The sequence below is a fragment of the Parambassis ranga genome, chromosome 12, assembly GCF_900634625.1.
Source record: "Parambassis ranga chromosome 12, fParRan2.1, whole genome shotgun sequence".
In the NCBI taxonomy this organism is placed as follows: Eukaryota; Metazoa; Chordata; class Actinopteri; family Ambassidae; genus Parambassis; species Parambassis ranga.
The window spans coordinates 428,763-447,983 of NC_041032.1; the positions used below are offsets into that span (position 1 = coordinate 428,763).

Genomic DNA, 19,221 nt, shown 5'->3' on the forward strand with positions numbered 1-19,221 from the left:
GTTCAGGAAAATTTGTTCAAATTTATAATATTAATAAAGAAAATGAAGATCCTTCATTTTAACTGTTGTGTCTGGCTGATAAGTATAATGCAGCTTTTTGGAATGCTTGTTCTGTATTATCTTGTAGTTGCACACAGGTGACAGCAGAGTCACACATGATGAATAATACCGTATTCATTTGTGTTAAACCTTTAGGAAGTAACTGCTGACACTTTTTGCCAAAGTTGCTATCTAGTGGTGTAGAATTTGGTGATTCCATGTGCAAAGAAGAAATCAGTTTACCTGATTGACTTTATATAAAACATTGATTTATAAATAGGCTAATATAAAGCTTCTAAAAAATGGGTAATCTGTTTAATAAGCCTGTTTTTGATCTTTCGGCTAAGCTTACCGGTGCTTAACATACTGGATACATAAAAGAGCAAAATGTTTTTTTTTACATTCTGGCAAATTGAAGCTGTTCCTACCATTGACCTTTGACTGATCTTTACATCATTAACTTACTGAACAATATTATAAAGCAATATAGCATCCAGTACAACACCAGCTCAGCGTCTTTATCTTGGAAAACAGTAGTTTAATAAACACATTGCATATTAAAGACTGTGCATTGGCCATATTCACTTTAGTATGCTGTACTTTACTATTAGCTAAATAATGAAATGATTGGTAAAAACAAGTGTTTCCACAGGAAGGTATTGAGACTTCAGTTAGGATTCTCCTCATGTAATTTCAGTTATTATTTACAGTTACCAAGAGTCATCACACTCACAGATCTGTGTTAAAAGCCAACATTTTGCTCCCATAATGCACTGCTTTCATTACGTGTCACATAGCCCACAGCTCTCAGCTCAGCCTGGAAGTTCCTCAGGCAGAAAAAACATTGGAGTCCTGTTATCTCTGCGCTGTGCCACTTGGTGGTGTTCTTTAAATTCAGTGAATGAAGACATTAGTGGGTCTGTGTATGCAAAGCAGAGTTACCTCAAGCTGACCCTTCCTTCAACACACACAACCCACCCAATAACAAGCAACTGTCTCAAGCTACTTTATGGAACTCAAAACCTAAATCCACCAGAGCAAGTACTGCAGCAACATGGAGAAACCTGGGAGAGACCAGCAGGATAGAGACAGAAAAAGAGGAAAGGAAAAGAGGCAGAAGAGAAGGGAGGAGCACCCCACCCTTGTCTTCTCTTCTATTTCATCCTCCACATCTCCCTAGCAGCTTTCTTATTTATTTTTTTCACCTTTCATCAGAGTGAGGCACACCACCACATCACATCCATCGCTGGCTGCTCCTGCAGCTCTGCAGGCTTTTTCCAGCTGCCGATACCCATAATAACTTGCAGTAGGTAGACTGTAATGGAAGTGATGAGGCAATGTGTATGAGACATTGTGTAATTATGCAGAAAGTGGATGCAGGAGGATTTGATATGTAGGTAAAAAGACAGAAAGTGGTATCACAGACAAACATCCAGCTCTCATTCACTGCTGAAGGTTGACAATTGTTTTGTTTCATGGTGTAGTGCAGCCACAGCTCCTCCATCTGGAGTGGGAAAGGCTGACACCCATGCTCACACACACACACAAAACCAGACTCAGATAGACAAGGGGGTGGGGGTGCTGTTGTGTGGGGGTGCTTGAAGGAGGATAGGGAGGAGGGGGAAGGCAGCAGAGGGAGGGGGAGAGGTGCAGTTGGTGGGGGGTTTGAGCTGGGGGGAGGCTTGCTTTGTCAGGAGAAGGGGTTTTGATGTGTTGGGGGTGTGCAGAGGGGGGAGGAGGCCACATGTGACAGCAGAAGGGAGCAGTAGGTGGGGTGGGGGTGGGGGGACTATAGGGAATAGGTGTACTAGGAGGTGGAGGCAGAATGTGGCAGCAGTGACCATACAGGTCAGCCAGGTTGCAAAAAGGTCTGGAAGCCAGGATGGAGAGAGGGGGAGGGGAGGTCATTGGGAGTTTCTGTCAGAAGGCTCTGATGCAGACCAGTATCAGGCTTTGTGACCTGACTTGCCCTAGTTTTTAGACAGTGTGATATTTTGCCCAAAAATGTTTTCACTTTCCTTGATGTCCTAATGTAGATCATCGTGGTTTTACTTTTTAGAGTTTTGGGATTTCTTTGAGAGGTGGATATCATTTTTGTAATGCTGATAGGACTGAAAAGTAATGACAGACAGTTTTTACTGAAGTGAAAAATCTATGGCTACAACTTAATGTGTGTTCCATTGTATGAATTATTGTCATGACCTGGAATGTCAACACCTAATTGTCACTTATAATGTAATATTTCCTTTGTCCTGTTTGAAAGAGCAAAGACATTTTAACAAACATACCAGCTTTATTCAGGAAGCTTACTTTTTTTACCAAAACCAAAAAATAACAAGGTCAAAATTAGTTCCCCTGATGCCACCATGTTTGACTGAATGAACTTGTCCTTTGGGTTATACTCCTCTCCTGTCTTTGTCCAAAGGAAGACCACATCTATGTGACTGTAGCTGTATTTAGTTTCATCTGACCAAATGACAAAATGTTTTGTCATGTTCCCTTTAATAAAATATGGGTAGTATTTTAAAAAAGCACTACGTTTTTATGTCATCTCCAACCATATCGGTGCTATTGGCTCTTTTGTGGTGCTGATATGACTAACCCATTTCCACATCCAGTTTCATGAATATACTACAGAACTAGAAGCACGGGCAGGTATGCTTGATAGGCGTTTCAGCCCAGCCCACCTGTCCCTTTGGGATGGCTGTAGGGTTTTCAGTTAGAAGCTACCCTTCGCTGAAAGGTCACTCTTTTAATCCTGGATCATCTCAAGGGTGTGGAACAGTTGTGGCCAGTCCAAGGATCCATTCCTTCTACACACCTTGTCCTTCCTTTGGAGCCAGGGCCAGATGTTTCCTTGCCCCTCATAACAGTCTCTAAGATGAATCTTCCTCATCTCAGAGTCTGTTATTCATCAGCTGGGTGATTGCTCTTGTTTAGCCATTTCCATCCGTCTCCTGATGAAGGGCCTCCACCCCGCTTGGGAGCACATCACTGTCAGCTCTGCATGTCTCTGTTAAAGGCAGTCTTCATTCCCAAAGGGCAGTCAGCTATGGTGGACCAGATGAGGATGTGTGGTTGTAGGGAGGTTGTGGTGGCTTCTTGAGGGAATATTAGTTGATAAACTCCCAAGTTAAGTTCAACATAAGTTCTAACTCCCAACATTTCAGTATTCCAATGTTAAGGCTACATGAATAAGATTATTTGGAAACCTTCAGTTCACCTTGGTGATGTACGCTCAAGATGTCTGTTTCCCTACTTTTGAGAGTAGGAATAGCATTTAATATAGCTAAGCACAAGGTGCTCAGCATCATGGTCGAAGAGGTGTGAACATTTTACAGCCCAACATCAAATAGGACCAACATCAGCATAAAAAGATATAAGGAACGAAGCCAACAGTGACCCTGGGATGTCAGCTGGTTTATGAAAAGTGGACCAACAGTCACTGTCTAAGAACATAGAACATATTCTGTTCACCTTCATATATCATACATGATATGTTAATAGTGTGTAAATACTATCACTACTAGTAGGAGGTTTTTCTCTCTACCTTTAAACTTCTGCTTTTTATCAATAACAAATATAGATGTATAGAACAAAGAGGTCAAATATTTCCTCCCATTATGTAGTGGAAAAATACTTCCAAACTTCTTTCTACGCCATCTCATGTCTGCCTCCATCAGAGACCATATGTCAAGCCCAGACCTGCCAGAACGGGTCCATGCAGCTGTCCCATTCCAAACATTCCTCTTAGTGAAACAGTGAAATCCAGCCTTCTTTTCTCACAACAAAATGTATCGAACAACACTGATCCATGAACTCTGCATTAGGGTATCCACTCAACTGTCTGCATTCCAGTAGAGACTGTGGTTCTACCTGTAATGGTCACTGCAACATACAGGAAAACCAGCAAACAACTATTTTGTTTGCTTTTGTATTTGTAGTTTAGTGAATAGTCAAAGGGTGCCCTGATATAGGTGATATGCTGTGGAGCATCCTACTTTGTGCACCAAGGAGGATTTTGGATCACCAGAAAGCCTGTGTCGTAGTTACACAATACAGTACCCTATCCTGACCACACCCTAAAGTGTTCCCTTACCAAGAGCGAACATACATTAACTGCTTTAAATGCCCATGTCCGCCTAACAAACTCAGTATGTGAAAAAACCCAACATACAAGTGTAATGACAAGTTAAAAGGACACAATTGACTATGTTAGCCGATTGTGTGTCCAGGTTAGGGCTCCTTAGATTGTTGCTCGGATAGTGGGAAGATGCCGAAGCAGTGATTGCTGTGCCGATGGTGCTGGAAGGTCACTGGTCACTTTTTCATAGCTGAACAGTTTAGCAGTGCTTTGTGGTTCCTTCTGTGTGTATTGTTTGCAAACAGGCCGTGTGGCTGCCTTAAACAGCTTGTTTACCTTCTGTTAGCACTGTGTTCCAGGCTCTAGCATCACTGTTGTCATGCTGTTCATGTGTCAAAACAGACACACAAAATCACAACGTATGACATCACTTTCTTTAGGTTGATTTTTTTTTTAAGAAATGAATTAAGTTACTGCTATTGTGTCATGTCCTATTGATTCTGCTCCAACAAATAGCTAGAAATAGCAAACCAAACTTTATTATTTTCATCAAGGTGTGAATGTGAGGGAGATCTACCACAGGCTGGGTGGAGCCTCTGCACTGATGCAGTGACTGTGTCGTACCATAGTGAAGTGGCAGCTGACACAGAAGGCCGAGCTTTCAATTTACCAGTCTTGTTCCTACATCACCTGTGGTTATTAAAGCAGCATAATCACTCAAAGAACAAGGTTTCTCTGTGATCAGCCCAGCTGAATGTGAAGTCTCTGCTCCTCCACATAGTCAGAAGTCCGTTGAGGTGGTTCAGAAACCCAGTTATGATAGGCACCTCCTTCTAAGGCTTACCAGGCACTGTCAACTGGGGAGGGACTCTAAGGCTGACCCAGGAGCCACTGGAGGGATTGCATCTCTGTCCTGGCCTGGGACTAGCTGTGGATGCTGCAGGAGGAATCCCCTTGTTGCTACCATAACCTTGATGCATTAAGCTGTTTGGAGAGTGGATGAATACATTGCCATCAAAAAGATAAATGCCTTTCTTCAGTATTTCTCAATGTTATCTAAAACTATGAATAAAGATAGTTCCTCTGTCGCCTTTTACAGCAGCTCTGCTGTATTAAACCACTCTCAGCCCTGCAGTCTTCCATCTCGTTCAGTCAGGGGAATTCCGTTACAGTCCTATCGCACACTGTCAATGACTTGGAGTTCCCCTGCTCCTGGTAACCACATGTATGAACAGAAATCTCCCTCCAAGCAGCAGTGTGGAGTAGACACACTCATGCAATATTCAAGGTCTGTTCTCCTCATCTCAGAATCCATCAGACTCACTGCCGGGTTCATTTCTGGGTCACAAGCATACCACCGTCCATTTATACAGACTTCTCTTGTGGTCAGTGCTCAGCATCATGGTCACCCTTTCACCAATTATTGGAGAAGCCAGTCTAAGTGTAGCTGACGTCAATGGCATGGATAAACACGGAGGTGAGAGCCAAGGACATGTTTGATGCTGAACGAGGACGCTGCAGCCAAGTGTTGTACCTCTAAAGAGGTTGTTACCGTTCTTGTCCTAAAATCCAGGAACTTAAATCACAGACTGAAAACTGCAGTAGCAGTGGCTCAAACGCTGAACTGAGAGGTTTTCCCTGAATGTGGTTAACATTTCAACAGAGGAGTTGTACAAAGATGGACAGATAACTAAAAGATTTTGTATTATGTTCATTTGGACCATGTTTGAACAGCTGTCTTTAAATCTGTTACCACATATAATGATACATTTTAGTACACAATGAGGTCAGAAAGCAGATCAATTTATTATATCAGTCTTTAGATCACAATGCAATAACAATGCAGTCCTTTTGACTGGAGTACGATCACAGCTGGCTCATGGGGAGAGCAGACGCTGCATAGCACAACCATCCAAATTTATTTATGGGCTGTCAGTAGTTACTATAACTTAAGTAATGTAAGGGGAATAGAAGAAACATACAGACTCGGCTGAACTGGGACTGAAGAAGACTTATTTACAGTGACTGGACAGATTGCAGGAACAAGATTTTTTTCTCGTCGTGAAACGATTGCAAATTTCATTCTGTGTTTTTCCATTTCCAACATACTTTACATGTAAATAAATAATTACCTTTACACAGTCGCCTCAGAGCAAATTGTGTAATTTGGATGAAACGGGGAATTTAACTGTCAGCACATATGCAATGAAATTAAAATATTAAGTTCTAAAAGCAAAACCAGGAATAAAGCTTAATAAACCTAATTACTGTATGAGAAAAGACATACAGCCTCTTGTATGCCTGTGTAAATGAAGGTGAATTCAAAAGCTTCAAAAAGCATACATCTGAAAAAGGAAATCCCTCTATCCCCCAAAAGGAGCATAATTTATACTCGATTCATTATATAAATAACATGAGAAAAATATAAAGATGCTCCAAAGTCAGAAAGTCACCAACTTCTTGCTCTGCATTAAACGTACTCATACCTGCAGGCTTCATGACTGCGTGTGCACAACTGTCAGTGTGTCAGACTACACGTGGGGGGCTACTGCTTCTAATAACTGATTTGCATGTGAGGATGGAAAGGAGTATTGTTGGTTCCAATGCTTGGGATTTTGGTCATTTCCATCATGTGTGATATTTCTTCAAAGTATATATCAAGGCTTTACAGGCTGGATGGACAACAGGCTACCGAATTTGAAGTGCTGGATCACAGGAAACTTCTCCAAACACTGCAAAAGAGAGAGAAAATCCATCAGCTTACAGAGACAGAACAAAGACAGTTTAATGTCCATGTGTGTCAGACAAAGTGGAAGGCCAACAGCTGACACACTGAAAGTTCACACAGGGATTATACCAATGGTTTTAAGGCCATGCCACTTTTATACATGCGTTCACAATAATGAAAGACTGCTAAATGTAGTCAGTGATGGAAAACTATGATAGTTCCTAGGTTTGGATTTTGCAGTTATCCGTGAAAACTAATCCAGCAGTTTGTTTTCATCCACTTCTTCATACTGAAACATTAAAGTTAGGCTAATCCAATTGGTAGTCATTTTTAAAATGATGAATTAAAATGTTTGTTTTGGTTTTCTGATTATTTTACTGTTAGGATTTCTAATTTATTTTCATCACCATTAACACACCAAATAATATCTTGTTTTCCATCCCAGACATTTGTCCTTAAGAATTATGAGAGCAGGACGATGAGAACAACTATTTATAAGGACTTTTGTTGCCTCCTTTTTAGTGACAGGACATGTCCTTATATTTGACCACTTCACATATACACACTGAGTTAATTGTCTGAAGGCCCCGTTCACACTGGAGAAAGTCATTCCAGCTAGAGTAGGATTGAGCCCAGACAGCCTTTAAGCTGGATGCGCTCAGACCTATTTTCAAATCTGGCTAGCACACACTTGTGTCTGCACTCGGTGGGACCACGTGTGCGCATGCGTCGTGCGTTTTTTTGTCCCGTGTCGGGCCCTGTGAGCCGGAAGTAGCATGTCGCTATCCGGATTCGCTAGCCACATTTGCGTTCACACCTGAGCCACATTTGAGACAATCCGGCTATTGAAATCAAACTGGATACTGCCGGATTCGAGGTGTTCACACTCAGAAAAAAACATCTGGATAGGCCCGAATCTCGCTTTAGCCAGATTTTTTTCCCCCAGTGTGAATGGGGTACTAGTCACACAACTTGACTCTATCCTGCCAGCACCCTGGTTCAAAGTCTCTGTGTGACTGAGCTCATCAGAGGACTTCCAGTGAGTAACTGGGTGTGTTCAAAATTCTGATACACTTCCAGAGATTTTTAAATACTTTGTACTTTTTGTTGAGATTGTAGATCCATTTAAATTCATGTAGTTTCAAGAGTTTTCAGCAGTGAGCAGTTCAGACAGAGAGACTTCCACATTCTAAGAGACCAGGTTACACTGGACAACATGTGGACCTGATTCTAATGCTAATTTGATGAAAACAGATGCTAAGAGAGAATCTGCAGCACTGAATTATAAAACATACCCTGCATGCCCTTATGTGTTATGGAATCGATTATGGTGTCAATTCTGCGATAGGGTGAACTGGTACAGTGTAACATGGCACAAGAAAACACACAACGCACACCTCTCTGCGGAACACAAGTTACGGTATATTTATGAAAAAATGATGTTGACATTATGAGTAGGTAGGCAACTACATAGGTCAGCAAGAGCAAGATAACATGTTGACCTAAGACATGGTTAGAGGTCTTTTGTACATTAAATTATACATTTGCTAGGTCAATGATTGATGTCTGACACACATTTGTCACTGTTGGTGCATTAGAAGTTATCAGTGCAACTCTGTCTGAAAACGACTTATTTCTATTAATCTAGTGAAAATAGGCAACCTCGAAATTACCACTGCCTCGTGCTGTGTTTTGTTTTAACATCCTATATTAACTTTCATTTCTGGCGCGTTGCTTTTCTGTAATGCACTATAATGTACTGAACCTTTTAAAAGTAAGAGCTGGTTGTGCAACTTTCACAACGTTTATTTACTGTATACATTATATAAAATTGGATGAAATAAAAATTACAAATCAAAAAGTCCTGCCACCATTTTTCTCTGCGTAAATGTGTCATTTTGTAAATTCAGTTTGTTCAAAAAAGCCAATGAAACCCCATTAACTCCTCTCGGATTCTGCTCTTTCTAGGTCTACCACAACTCTCTGCTCGAAGCCCTGTGTGGGGCCAGGAAAAGGGAGAGAGGAATGCAAGTCTGCTGATGGTAGCTCCAGGCTTGGAGGAAGGTCGGGACAGAGGGAGGGGAGGATTTAATGAAGGGAACGGCGGAGGAGGGGGAAGGGAGAGGCAGACAGCTTGGCCCCTCAGCTCTTTGGGAAGACTCACACACTGGAAAACACAGGATGTGGGTATGCGGGTGGGGAGAAGCCCCCCCCATCACACACACACACACACAGACACACACAATTCCATTCTCTCCATTCCTCCCTTAACCCTTTCCTGCCTCGCTCAAACCAAAGAAGCAGTCAGTTTGAACGGTCAAATCCTGGGTCCCAGTCTGCTTTCTGCAGTAACCTCATTTCTAAGATGTCATGTAAACAAGTTTCCTTGGTCAGGGTGAAGAATTAAAGCAAATCCAGGAAAGGCAACAGCATTTTCATTTCTAATTTCTTGGGCATGCATTGGCTGATTTTTATTTAAATTTGATGCAAGGAACCATTCATTGGGCAGATAAAAACAGCAGCAATACGGCAGGAAGAAAGACAACATTTTAAGTAGAGGCTCTTATAGTAGCAAGCACTGGGAATGGCATTTATGTCCTAGTGTGTCATTGACCAATTCATTTTTCATCAGGTCAATAACTCAAACATTACAATGTCAGATGAAATGACTTATTCTCAACAAATGGCAATCCTAAATATTGTGTTCATGAATTAAGTGAATGGGGAAAAACATGTTTCTTGATGTTACACCGAACTGTCACACAACAGTGTACTCTACTACAGTCGTCTATCTACAAATGAAAGCAAACAATGACAGTTTCTTAAAGCTTTTGTGTTGGCCATTCAAATATTATGGTTTTCTATTGAAGTCATACTTAATGTTCTTTCAACTGTCAAAAATAATGAATCACTGAAGACGGCAGCAGACATACCTCAGCCTTGTACATTTTGACCAGGCCCTGGTTGACTTTGGACCAGGAAGGAACAGCACTGATATTCCACAACTGGTTGGAGTGTTCAGCAAATGGACCAGTCTTCATCTGCAGGATAGAGAATGTCAAAGACGAGGTGAAAGAGAGACAGCTGACCTGATATTACCGAGTCACACTGTAAGAAAATACAAGGGAGGTTTTGTTGACAGCTCCAAATGAATAATGAAGAAATAAAAACTCTGGATTATCCAGTGTGTTAAAACGTCCACAGGAAATGAGCACTAGTACCAGAAAACCAAATCAGACAAGACAAGTAAAGCAGTGTAAAAAATGTCAGCTGCAGCCCAGATGTATGAAAATGTCTTCTAAAAGAAAGTAAAAACAACGAAGAGTGTAAGGAGAACAGTACAGGCCATCTTGTACATACTTATCCACTGTGCATGTATGGTTTTAAGTAGTTCAGTAGGAACACTGATGCATTTGTGACTCTTGTCCATGCATGAATTTTTTATATTTATACTGAACTTAATATTGCGTAGTGTCAGGAAACCCCCCATCGATCATGATGATGGATAGCAAGTGTCACCTGTTCATACATTTAAAAATTTGGTTGGAGGCCCCTCCCTTCCACTACACAGCCAAGACGGCAACCATTGAGGGTGAAAGAAGTCTGTCCCACACTCAGCTTTTGGCCATTTTGAGTGCACTGCCTTGGTACTCATACAACAAGTTAGCATCCCTGTGTAACAGTGTGAACAGTCACGCACTCAAAATAACTGGTACTTGAGTGTTTCTGATTGGACCGACTAACTCCTTTCTGCATGTTAAAGTGAAGTCAAAGAACAAAAGGCTGCCTATTCTGGAGTCAATGAGTGTATGAGCTTACAGAGTGACAAAAACAAATGTATGAATTATGAATGAAAGATGAGGACTATAGACGGTTTTCCCACCATTTTCTCCCAAGAGGTTGAGGAACCCAAACCCAGACCCCGAGGCATCAATCCACCAACCCCCTCCTTTTTCCATCCCCCCATCCAACAGCCCCTCACACTGCTGTAGACACTTTCCAGGGCCTCGCATGAGAACACTTAAGAGAAGGGCATGGAGGCGGGAGGAAAGGGGGTGGGGCTGTGTGCTGGAGACAGCCTGTATTCCCTGGAGGAAGGACTGATTCACAGCAGCATGTGGGGAAGGAAGTGACTCATGTTTAGGCCGCTCACACACATACACTACAGCCTTTTGTCCAGAGTAAAAAAAAAAGACACTTTTAAATATTCTTGTATGTGGATAAGATGAAAGTAAACCCAGAGCCTGAGGCATCAATCCTCTGGATTTTGGTATTTGTGTGTATTTAAACACACAAATTACCACAGAAACATACATACACACACACACACACGTGTATAATGTTGCGACTCCAAAAACACCATGGGTCTTTTTTTTGGTAATATTTAAAGCAGGAGATGAAGACAGACAGAACAAAGATGTTGGAGTGGTGATACAGGGGTGATATAGGGTATGGAACTGCTAATAAACAACATACAACCTGTTTTTCTTGTGGAGTTGTCAATGGTTTTGGATTGTTTTAGGCACTTAACCTCAGCTACCCATCAGAACTCAAGTTCAGATGAATTAGAATGACAACAAATTGTTTTCAGGTCTTGCACTTTAAATAAAGATGCTTCAGTTAAACAAAGCCCGCCTCAATTGTGAGAGATGTGAGACAGATGGAGAATAATTAGCAAAAATGTTGTAACTACCATCATGGACTGGCTGGAGATGAATGACCATTGTGTGTTCTCGCTCATTTAGCACAAAACAACATGAAATATAGAAACTGTAATGTTTGTGATAATGTCTATTTTAATCAGGTGGATTTACATTGTTTTCCTGCCACTACCGTTTGTTTGGCTTCAGTAATTTCTAGGTTTACATCAGGGTCAGCGATGGTGGTTACAACCTTCTACAGCTATACCAGATCTTTAATCTCACAACTATAACACATCTCAGACACACACAAACTAATTAATAATCAAAATAAACTAATTAACAGACAGCTCTCCTCCAAGCCTCCAAGACACTGTCAAAGGGCCGCAAAGAAACAGAAATAACTAAGAGGAAGGTGGACGGAGCAGCAGCATCCTTCATGACCATGAGGTGGAGGGAGAGGTCATGCAGAAGGAGGCGGAGGAAGAAAAAAAGAAAGAAGGAAAAGGATGTAGCTGCTCCACCAACGCCCTCCGCTGCTTCCTTCCCCTCCTTTTCCTCCAAAACCCCATAACAAAGCGCACGGTTTCTGCTCTGGCACGTTACCAACGCAATCCATCTGCTGCCCCCTGTAACACCCCCGTATTCTTTTTCCTGGACAAAACTACATTCAGCTGTGGTCCAACTACTTATTTCCAACATTAAATCTGTAGAAAATCACACTGACTACATACTGATGACATTTATATTACATATTAAATGTAAATCGATTAAACGCCCAGTGGTTATTCACTTGTACAGAGCCAGAAAAGATAGTTTGGTGTGAATTTTTAAATATTTCAAGAAAGAATTCAAATACAGAGCTGTTCAACACAACGGCCATTAGGGGGCAGGTATTTTACGTGGAAGCCTCCTCATATTGATGCAGCTGCCTTCAGTCTTGTTTGTTAGTGAGTGAATAGCAGCTCTTTTGGGCTGAGTTTAGGTGACTGACTTGATCAGTAAAGATTACTCCAGTTCTTTGCCTTGAGAAACTCTTAGGTGTATTTAAATGTATAAAGCCGTTTCTGACTGTGGACTTTGGCAAAGACACTCCTACGCCCTGCAGACGGTTCCTGACTTGGCTGATGTTGTGGAAGGTTTCTTTTTCACGACGGACAGAATCCTGCCGTCATCTACCATGTTCACAAGTCATTTTTTCCACGTCAAGTCTTTGTAGTCAAGTCCAAGTCAAGGCTCAAGTTTTAAATGATTAAAATAAATTAAAATGAATGTTCTCTCATTAGATTGAAAGGATCCTGTACCATCATCTATTATTATACCGTACAATGGTTCCCCAAAGGCAAGAAGTGTACGTGTGACCGTATAAGGTAGCTAGCTTGCTAGAAGTTAGCTATTTGTTAGCTAACTTGGCTATCTCATAACATCGACTGCCTCCTAGGCTCCTACCAATGAACAAGGCAAATAAATGACTCATAATTAATCAAATAAAACTAGTGTCAGGCGGGGAACAATGTAGCCTACAGCTGTGGTTTGATTAGTTTGCTAGCAGTTATCTGTCCATATGGGCCAAGTTTCCCTTTAACCTAACCAAGTGACAGACTGACCTGTCCTTGTGCTTTTTGAGGTGCTTGATCAAGTGCGACGTTGTTGTGCTGCATCGTTTATCCTCACGCCACACACTCTGCAGGTTGCCATTTGCTTGTTAGCCGTCTGTTTGAAGGCGTCATGTCCAAATGTTATCACAAATGGCACAGCTACAGGAGAAGCCATCACCATGGTCTGTGTTGATTTGAAACCGTGCTGCACTCATGAGTTACGTTGTGCGTAGTAACACATTGTAACAACTGAAATTAATGAAATGAATAATTCCATGAAATGAACATTGTTTCCAAGTCACAACACCCAAGTCCAAGACAAGTCTTAAGTCACTGAGGGCAAGGTCAAGACAAGTCACAAGTGTGTGTGTGTGACTTAAGTGCGCCTCAAGTCCCCATCTCTCTCATCTACTTTAGTTGTCTACTGTGGTTCTCCAGGTCTTTTCCATTGCTAACCATGCCAATTAATGCTTTTCTTTTAAGAAAATAAAGGGTCGTACTGTACTGTGTTTTTGTTATCTTTTTATCTATTTACTTGCTTAGACACCTCTAAAAGACATGTTTTAAGTTCCACCTACAAATGCACAAGTAACACTCAAAACCACCTTCAGGACTTTTATCTGCTTGATATTAATGGACGAGGGAACAGGACACACATGAACATGCAACTTACATATACCACCAAAATATTATATATTCCAGAATGGTGAATGCCGCAAAACCCTTGAATTAAAGGTGAAAGTCTTGTTCATCAAAATCTCAGATAAGCTAATTATTGTATTCACACAACCAGTCACATGTGCACAAGTAGTCTAGTAACCAAGAAGGTGTGGGAGAAGCTTGTATACGCTGTCACCCCCAATACCTCACAGAACATCTTGTGTTGGCCAAACTGAAATGGTGACCAGTAAATGTGGACAGCAGTTCATTACCCACCTCATTTATAAACTTGATGCACTCCAGAAACATGTAGTCATGGTGGTGCTCATTTACCACCCTCTCATCAATGAAGTGTCGTGGCTCCAGTGTTGGATGATCTGAAGGGAGATCAGGCTGTAAGTGCACATGTTCACAACCAGGTGTCACCATTCAATCAATCCAAGCACTAAGCAGATGCAGGCATATCATCAGTCACTGGTGCAATAAAGTTTGTTAAAAGTAAACATAATGGACATGTCATGATCATAGACTTTTTGACAATGGAAACAGTTCTAAACAGGATCTAATGATGATGGCGTGTAAGACCCAGATAGAGTTATTCTTTCTGCCACTAAATAAAAAAGTAGGATAGCACTTAGACCATATATACAGGATAAGGCCATCAAAAGGCATAGAGATACACATCAGTCTCTGTGACTTTGACCATAACTCCTGTCTTTGTAATAGTAAGCCACATATAAAGTATAATATGTAAAACAGGCACTGTCATTACTGGTAACAGCTGTGCAGATGGCCAGCTATGGGTGTCTGCTAGAGTGCATGACAGTGTTAGATATTGAACTGATGACCCCTAGTGTTTTTAACTGGTCACTACATCATTTCAAGATACAAAGAGGTTTATTTATCATATGTGCAGTATCGACAGCAGGGTCATCTGAGCAATAAAACCTTGAAACAAGGCAGGCACCTCCGAATAATCTTAAGTACGAAGAACACAAAATATAACAAATGTGAAACATAATTATGATCAACTTTAAAGCCAACAGTACTTTTCGGTTTCAAAATATTGCAACTCCAAAACTCTTCACTTAACAGGGCCTCCTGTACGGACAGAGACCGGAACATAAATGAATTGTAGTTTAGGATGCTCATGGGTAAGAAAAACATACATTTGTTCCTAACTATGGCAATGTCTCACCAAAATCCTAGTGTGTCCTGCAATGTCCCCTATGTGTCTCTCTATATACATATTTTATTACACTGTTGTAGCAAGTCTTACCTACAAACTGGGAGCTGCCCCAGATAAAGGGCAGAAACTGGAAGTCATCCAGCCCCCACACACCTTGGCTTCCAGCTGGCTCCATTCTGTAGGTTCTCTGCAGTTTCCGCATCACTGAGAGATACCTGAAAAAACACAGTGTGTTGTATACATAAGCCAGTTAGGCTTGTTACTGTAATGGTTTGCATGCTCTTCTGTATACATTTGCTCCTCTAAAACCAGAACTATTTCTTTCACCCGCTCTGCCCCCAGTTCACACTACAGCCTGTCGCCTGGCAACGCCTCTACACAATAAAACAAAAACTGAACCTGCTGTACACAAGGACATTTACTACAATCACTGCATTACAAGGAAGCCCTAAAGCTGAAAACAGTAACACACAAGCCCTGTGTTCTACAGTTACCAGACACGCTTACAGCTCACCTCTTCAAATGGACTCTGCATCAAGATCTGTTTTGGTTACATGTATAGTACAGTATTTTACTTCCCAGTTCATGTTTTTGCTGCTCTACTACCGCAAACTTGTCTAACATTGAAATAACTCTGTAAAACGGAGAGTGTCACTAGCTTTACATGGTTCACTACCTGCTCACAGGCAGAATGAGGCTTCAGGCAGCAGTGGCTCAGTGGTATAGCAGTGTTGTCCAATAACTGGAAGGTTGGTGGTTCGATCCCAACTCCTCCCTAGTCACTGTTGTGTGTCCTTGGGCAAGGCACTTTACCTGCACTGCCTCCAGTGTACTCACAATTTCCCCATTGTGGGACTAATAAAGGTTTCTTAATTTAATTAAGAGTAAATGCTCACCTGTTAAAAACCTTAAAGACAATGGCAAGCTGATCATCTACTCTGAGAGCTCCAACCTTACAGAGACAGCAAAGGAATGCTGCAAAGGCTGCTTCATGACCTGCAAAGACAAACAATCACACTGAGGATACACACAAAAGACAGACACAATGCCCATTTTATATGAAATACCCCGGACCATCCTCAAGTAGAGCCAGTGTGTTTGGCTGTGTTCTCTGTACATAATGCAATTAACATTGACAGTGTGGACTATTATTAACTGCAGACAGAAGCAACAGGGCTTCAGGTGTTGGTGGCTTTTTAACAGTGAATGAAATACCATCTATGATTATTTAAATGTATTTTTATATTACATTTAAAACATATTAAATATTATGAATGTATTGATGCTGCAGGTTACTATAGAACCAACAGTAAAATGATCAAATACTGAGGGAATTAGTTATCAACTATTAGTTGTAGTTCACAACATCACAATGCCTCTGACTAAGGTTTTTTTAATCAAATGTTGCTCATGCTGAACAAATAACAGAATTTCCAAAGGATAGAATCTCACAGATAACAGTATTAATTAACCATCTCATTATCTACAGTATGGTGCTGAGACCCCCCCAGTAACTTATTATTAGAATTACCACTATTTTTCACTAAGAACACTCCAAACAATCCGCTGCTCATCAACTGATTTTGTAATAATGTAATGTAAGATTGATTTTCTTTAAGGACTAATCTGGCTTTGGTTACAAGAAAAAGAACAAAAGTGATGAAACCAAATCTCAAACATCCCTTTGCTTGTAATGAATATTAGTATTTCTATAATAAATTGAAAACATATGTAGACAGTACTGTTACCTGTTCCGTAGTCTATCCTGGTGGGGTTACCCACAGACTCCTTCAGATAGACAGCTATCTCTGGAGCTGCTGCAGACTTGTCAGTAGGGAGCACAGCCATCACCAGAGCCTCTGCTTCCTACTCTTACACACACAAACATTTTGTTGTGTTGTCTGAGAATTATTTCAGTATTTGGAATAGTTTTACTAAAAAATGGTCACTGAAAACGCCATCGCACAGATCCTCACAGGGTCCGTCCACACACACACCTTTCTAGTTGCAGGAATTATCTGCTCAAACTACTATGTATATGCAATGACCATGTAAGACAGTGTGTGCACTGACCTGGTCTAGTTTGGCATACCAAGTTCGATAGGCCTTATTGCCAAAGCGTGAAGGCTGGTCAACAGGAGGAGTCTCATTTATCCATTGGTCCAGAGTTCCCAAAAGATCTAGAAGCTTCTCCACAGTCTATCAAACGACAACACAGTTGTGACTGCAGCATCACCATTTCAGACACAGTGTAAGTTACAAGCCAGCACATGAGGCACAAAGTTACATGTGGTACACATTGGTAAAACAAAGTGGGTAATGCTGATACCCCTGAGTCAGACATCACCATTCAGTCACGCAGCTGTTTGGGTCTATGAAAGGATCTGTAATTCATTTTCAAAGTCCAGCTGGTATGTGTGCATCCCCCACTTTAGGAACCACTCATTTAATAATCAAATGTCTAGATCTAATTTAAAAATACTGTGCACTTCTTCATGTCAGAAACACTGCCTATGTTAATAATGTAGGTTACTTTTTCAACCATCAGCTATTTAGGTGCTTTCTGGTCTTGAAATCTTTTATTTATTAACACAAGCCAAATATTTGTTTGTGTTATTAGAAAAAACAAGAAGCAACTCTAAAGTCCTGAAAATAATTTTCTAATATCTGTGTGTATGGGGCAAGCTTGCCTTTAGTATTTGGAGAGCAAAACCTCTGGTGCTGTCTGGTAAAAAGATGCATTTCAAATAAAATTGTCATAGAGAAGATGTACATACATAATGAGGACTGTATACTAAAGTTTGTCAATGCATTCAGATCACATGCATGGTGGGTTTGAGGCTGTGTAAACACCAACTGTTGCATTAAGAAAGACAACATACAGTACCTCAGACACTTTATATTCACATGTGAGTTTCTTTCCCTTCACACCTTCATTCAGTGTCAAAACGAAGCTCATATAATCTGCATAGGCCTGTATGAAAGAGAGGACAATATCAGGACTGGGAGTATTATGATATTAATAGTATTATTCGAGTTCAAAGACATTTCTTAAGGCAAAAAGAAAAGTCTTTGACCCGATTTATATAGAAACACATCACCAAACTGAAACCTGTGATGAACCTGTTCCACCCCAAATGTGCACACAGCTAGAGGTAGCAACCTACTTGAGATCGCTTCCACTTTCCCATGTCAGGCACCATGCTGATTTCTTTCTTGGGAACCATGAAGGTGCTACTGGCTGCAATGTCAGGGGCTTCATCTTCAGGAGTAGATCCTAAATAAAAGTTTAGGAACGAATTAGTTCACTCATTGATCACTCCACCATGAAAGCTTTTAGCCAACAGATGGATACTCATGGTTCATGGCCAAGCATAGGTTTACAATTATTATTAATAAATACATTATTATTATCATCATATCATTATTATCACTCTTTAGGGGCTGAGTTTATTACACCTCATATGATTTTTCACAAATATAAAATCATGATTTAACCGGCTTTGTCCTGCACACAGGGTTAAGGGGGCCTGGAGCCCATCCATCACAAAATCACTTTGAAAAACCCTTTATATTATCACATATTCATCATTTCCTGATGGTGTTATTGACTATCATACATATGTCTCTAGTATTTCACATACTGTTTCCATCATAGGAAATGCTGGATTTGGAGCCTCGGTCTAGAAATGACAAAATAAAAGTAACTTAAAACACTAAAAGGTTAGCGTTTCACATGAAACGATGGCTTAACTGGCGTAAAGGCTCATACAGTACGTACATATACATTTGCATATTTATGATGTTTTATGTAAGAAGCAGGAGTGCAATACTCAGAACAATTTCTCTCTCCGTGCTAGCTAACACTTCCAGGACAGCAAAGCGAGCTGCGGAGAGTCAACGAACAACAACAAAACAATATTTACAAGTTACACTTGATAAACAAACACACAGTAAGCTCAAATAGCGACCCATCCAAATGTAGTCAGTATGATAATAGCTTTTATTGAGGTAGTGGTCATATTCTTCACCGTTAACCCGAAACATGTACAGTCAGATTCTTATGCGCAATGGACCTGCTAATGTTACAAGCATTTACCACGTGCGAGTATAGCACCCAAAAAGTTGCTAATGTGAGCAGAAGCATCAATCCGACTTTACCTGACTGCTGTTCTGTTTCCGCCATGGCGAGGATGACGCTCTTTTTTGTGGCTCTTGTGGTAGATTTAAAACAGTTATGACTCACCGTTGCCCCCTGCTGTTTGGAAAATAAACGGCATCGT

At 40.9% G+C, this 19,221-nt stretch overlaps 1 protein-coding gene across 1 annotated transcript; it reads right to left on the reverse strand.

The window, feature by feature from the left end:
- Nucleotides 1-5,910: 5,910 nt before the first annotated feature.
- Nucleotides 5,911-19,157, reverse strand: ptpa (protein phosphatase 2 phosphatase activator). The gene is made up of 10 exons (XM_028418587.1): nt 19,100-19,157; nt 18,106-18,215; nt 17,826-17,912; nt 17,012-17,137; nt 16,687-16,804; nt 15,835-15,934; nt 15,029-15,153; nt 14,026-14,126; nt 9,785-9,892; nt 5,911-6,855 (listed from the first exon to the last, which is right to left on the reverse strand). Exons 1-10 carry the CDS (start codon nt 19,122-19,124, stop codon nt 6,781-6,783), a joined length of 975 nt encoding a protein of 324 aa, XP_028274388.1. The 5' UTR covers nt 19,125-19,157; the 3' UTR covers nt 5,911-6,780.
- Between the last annotated feature and the right edge of the window lie 64 nt (nt 19,158-19,221).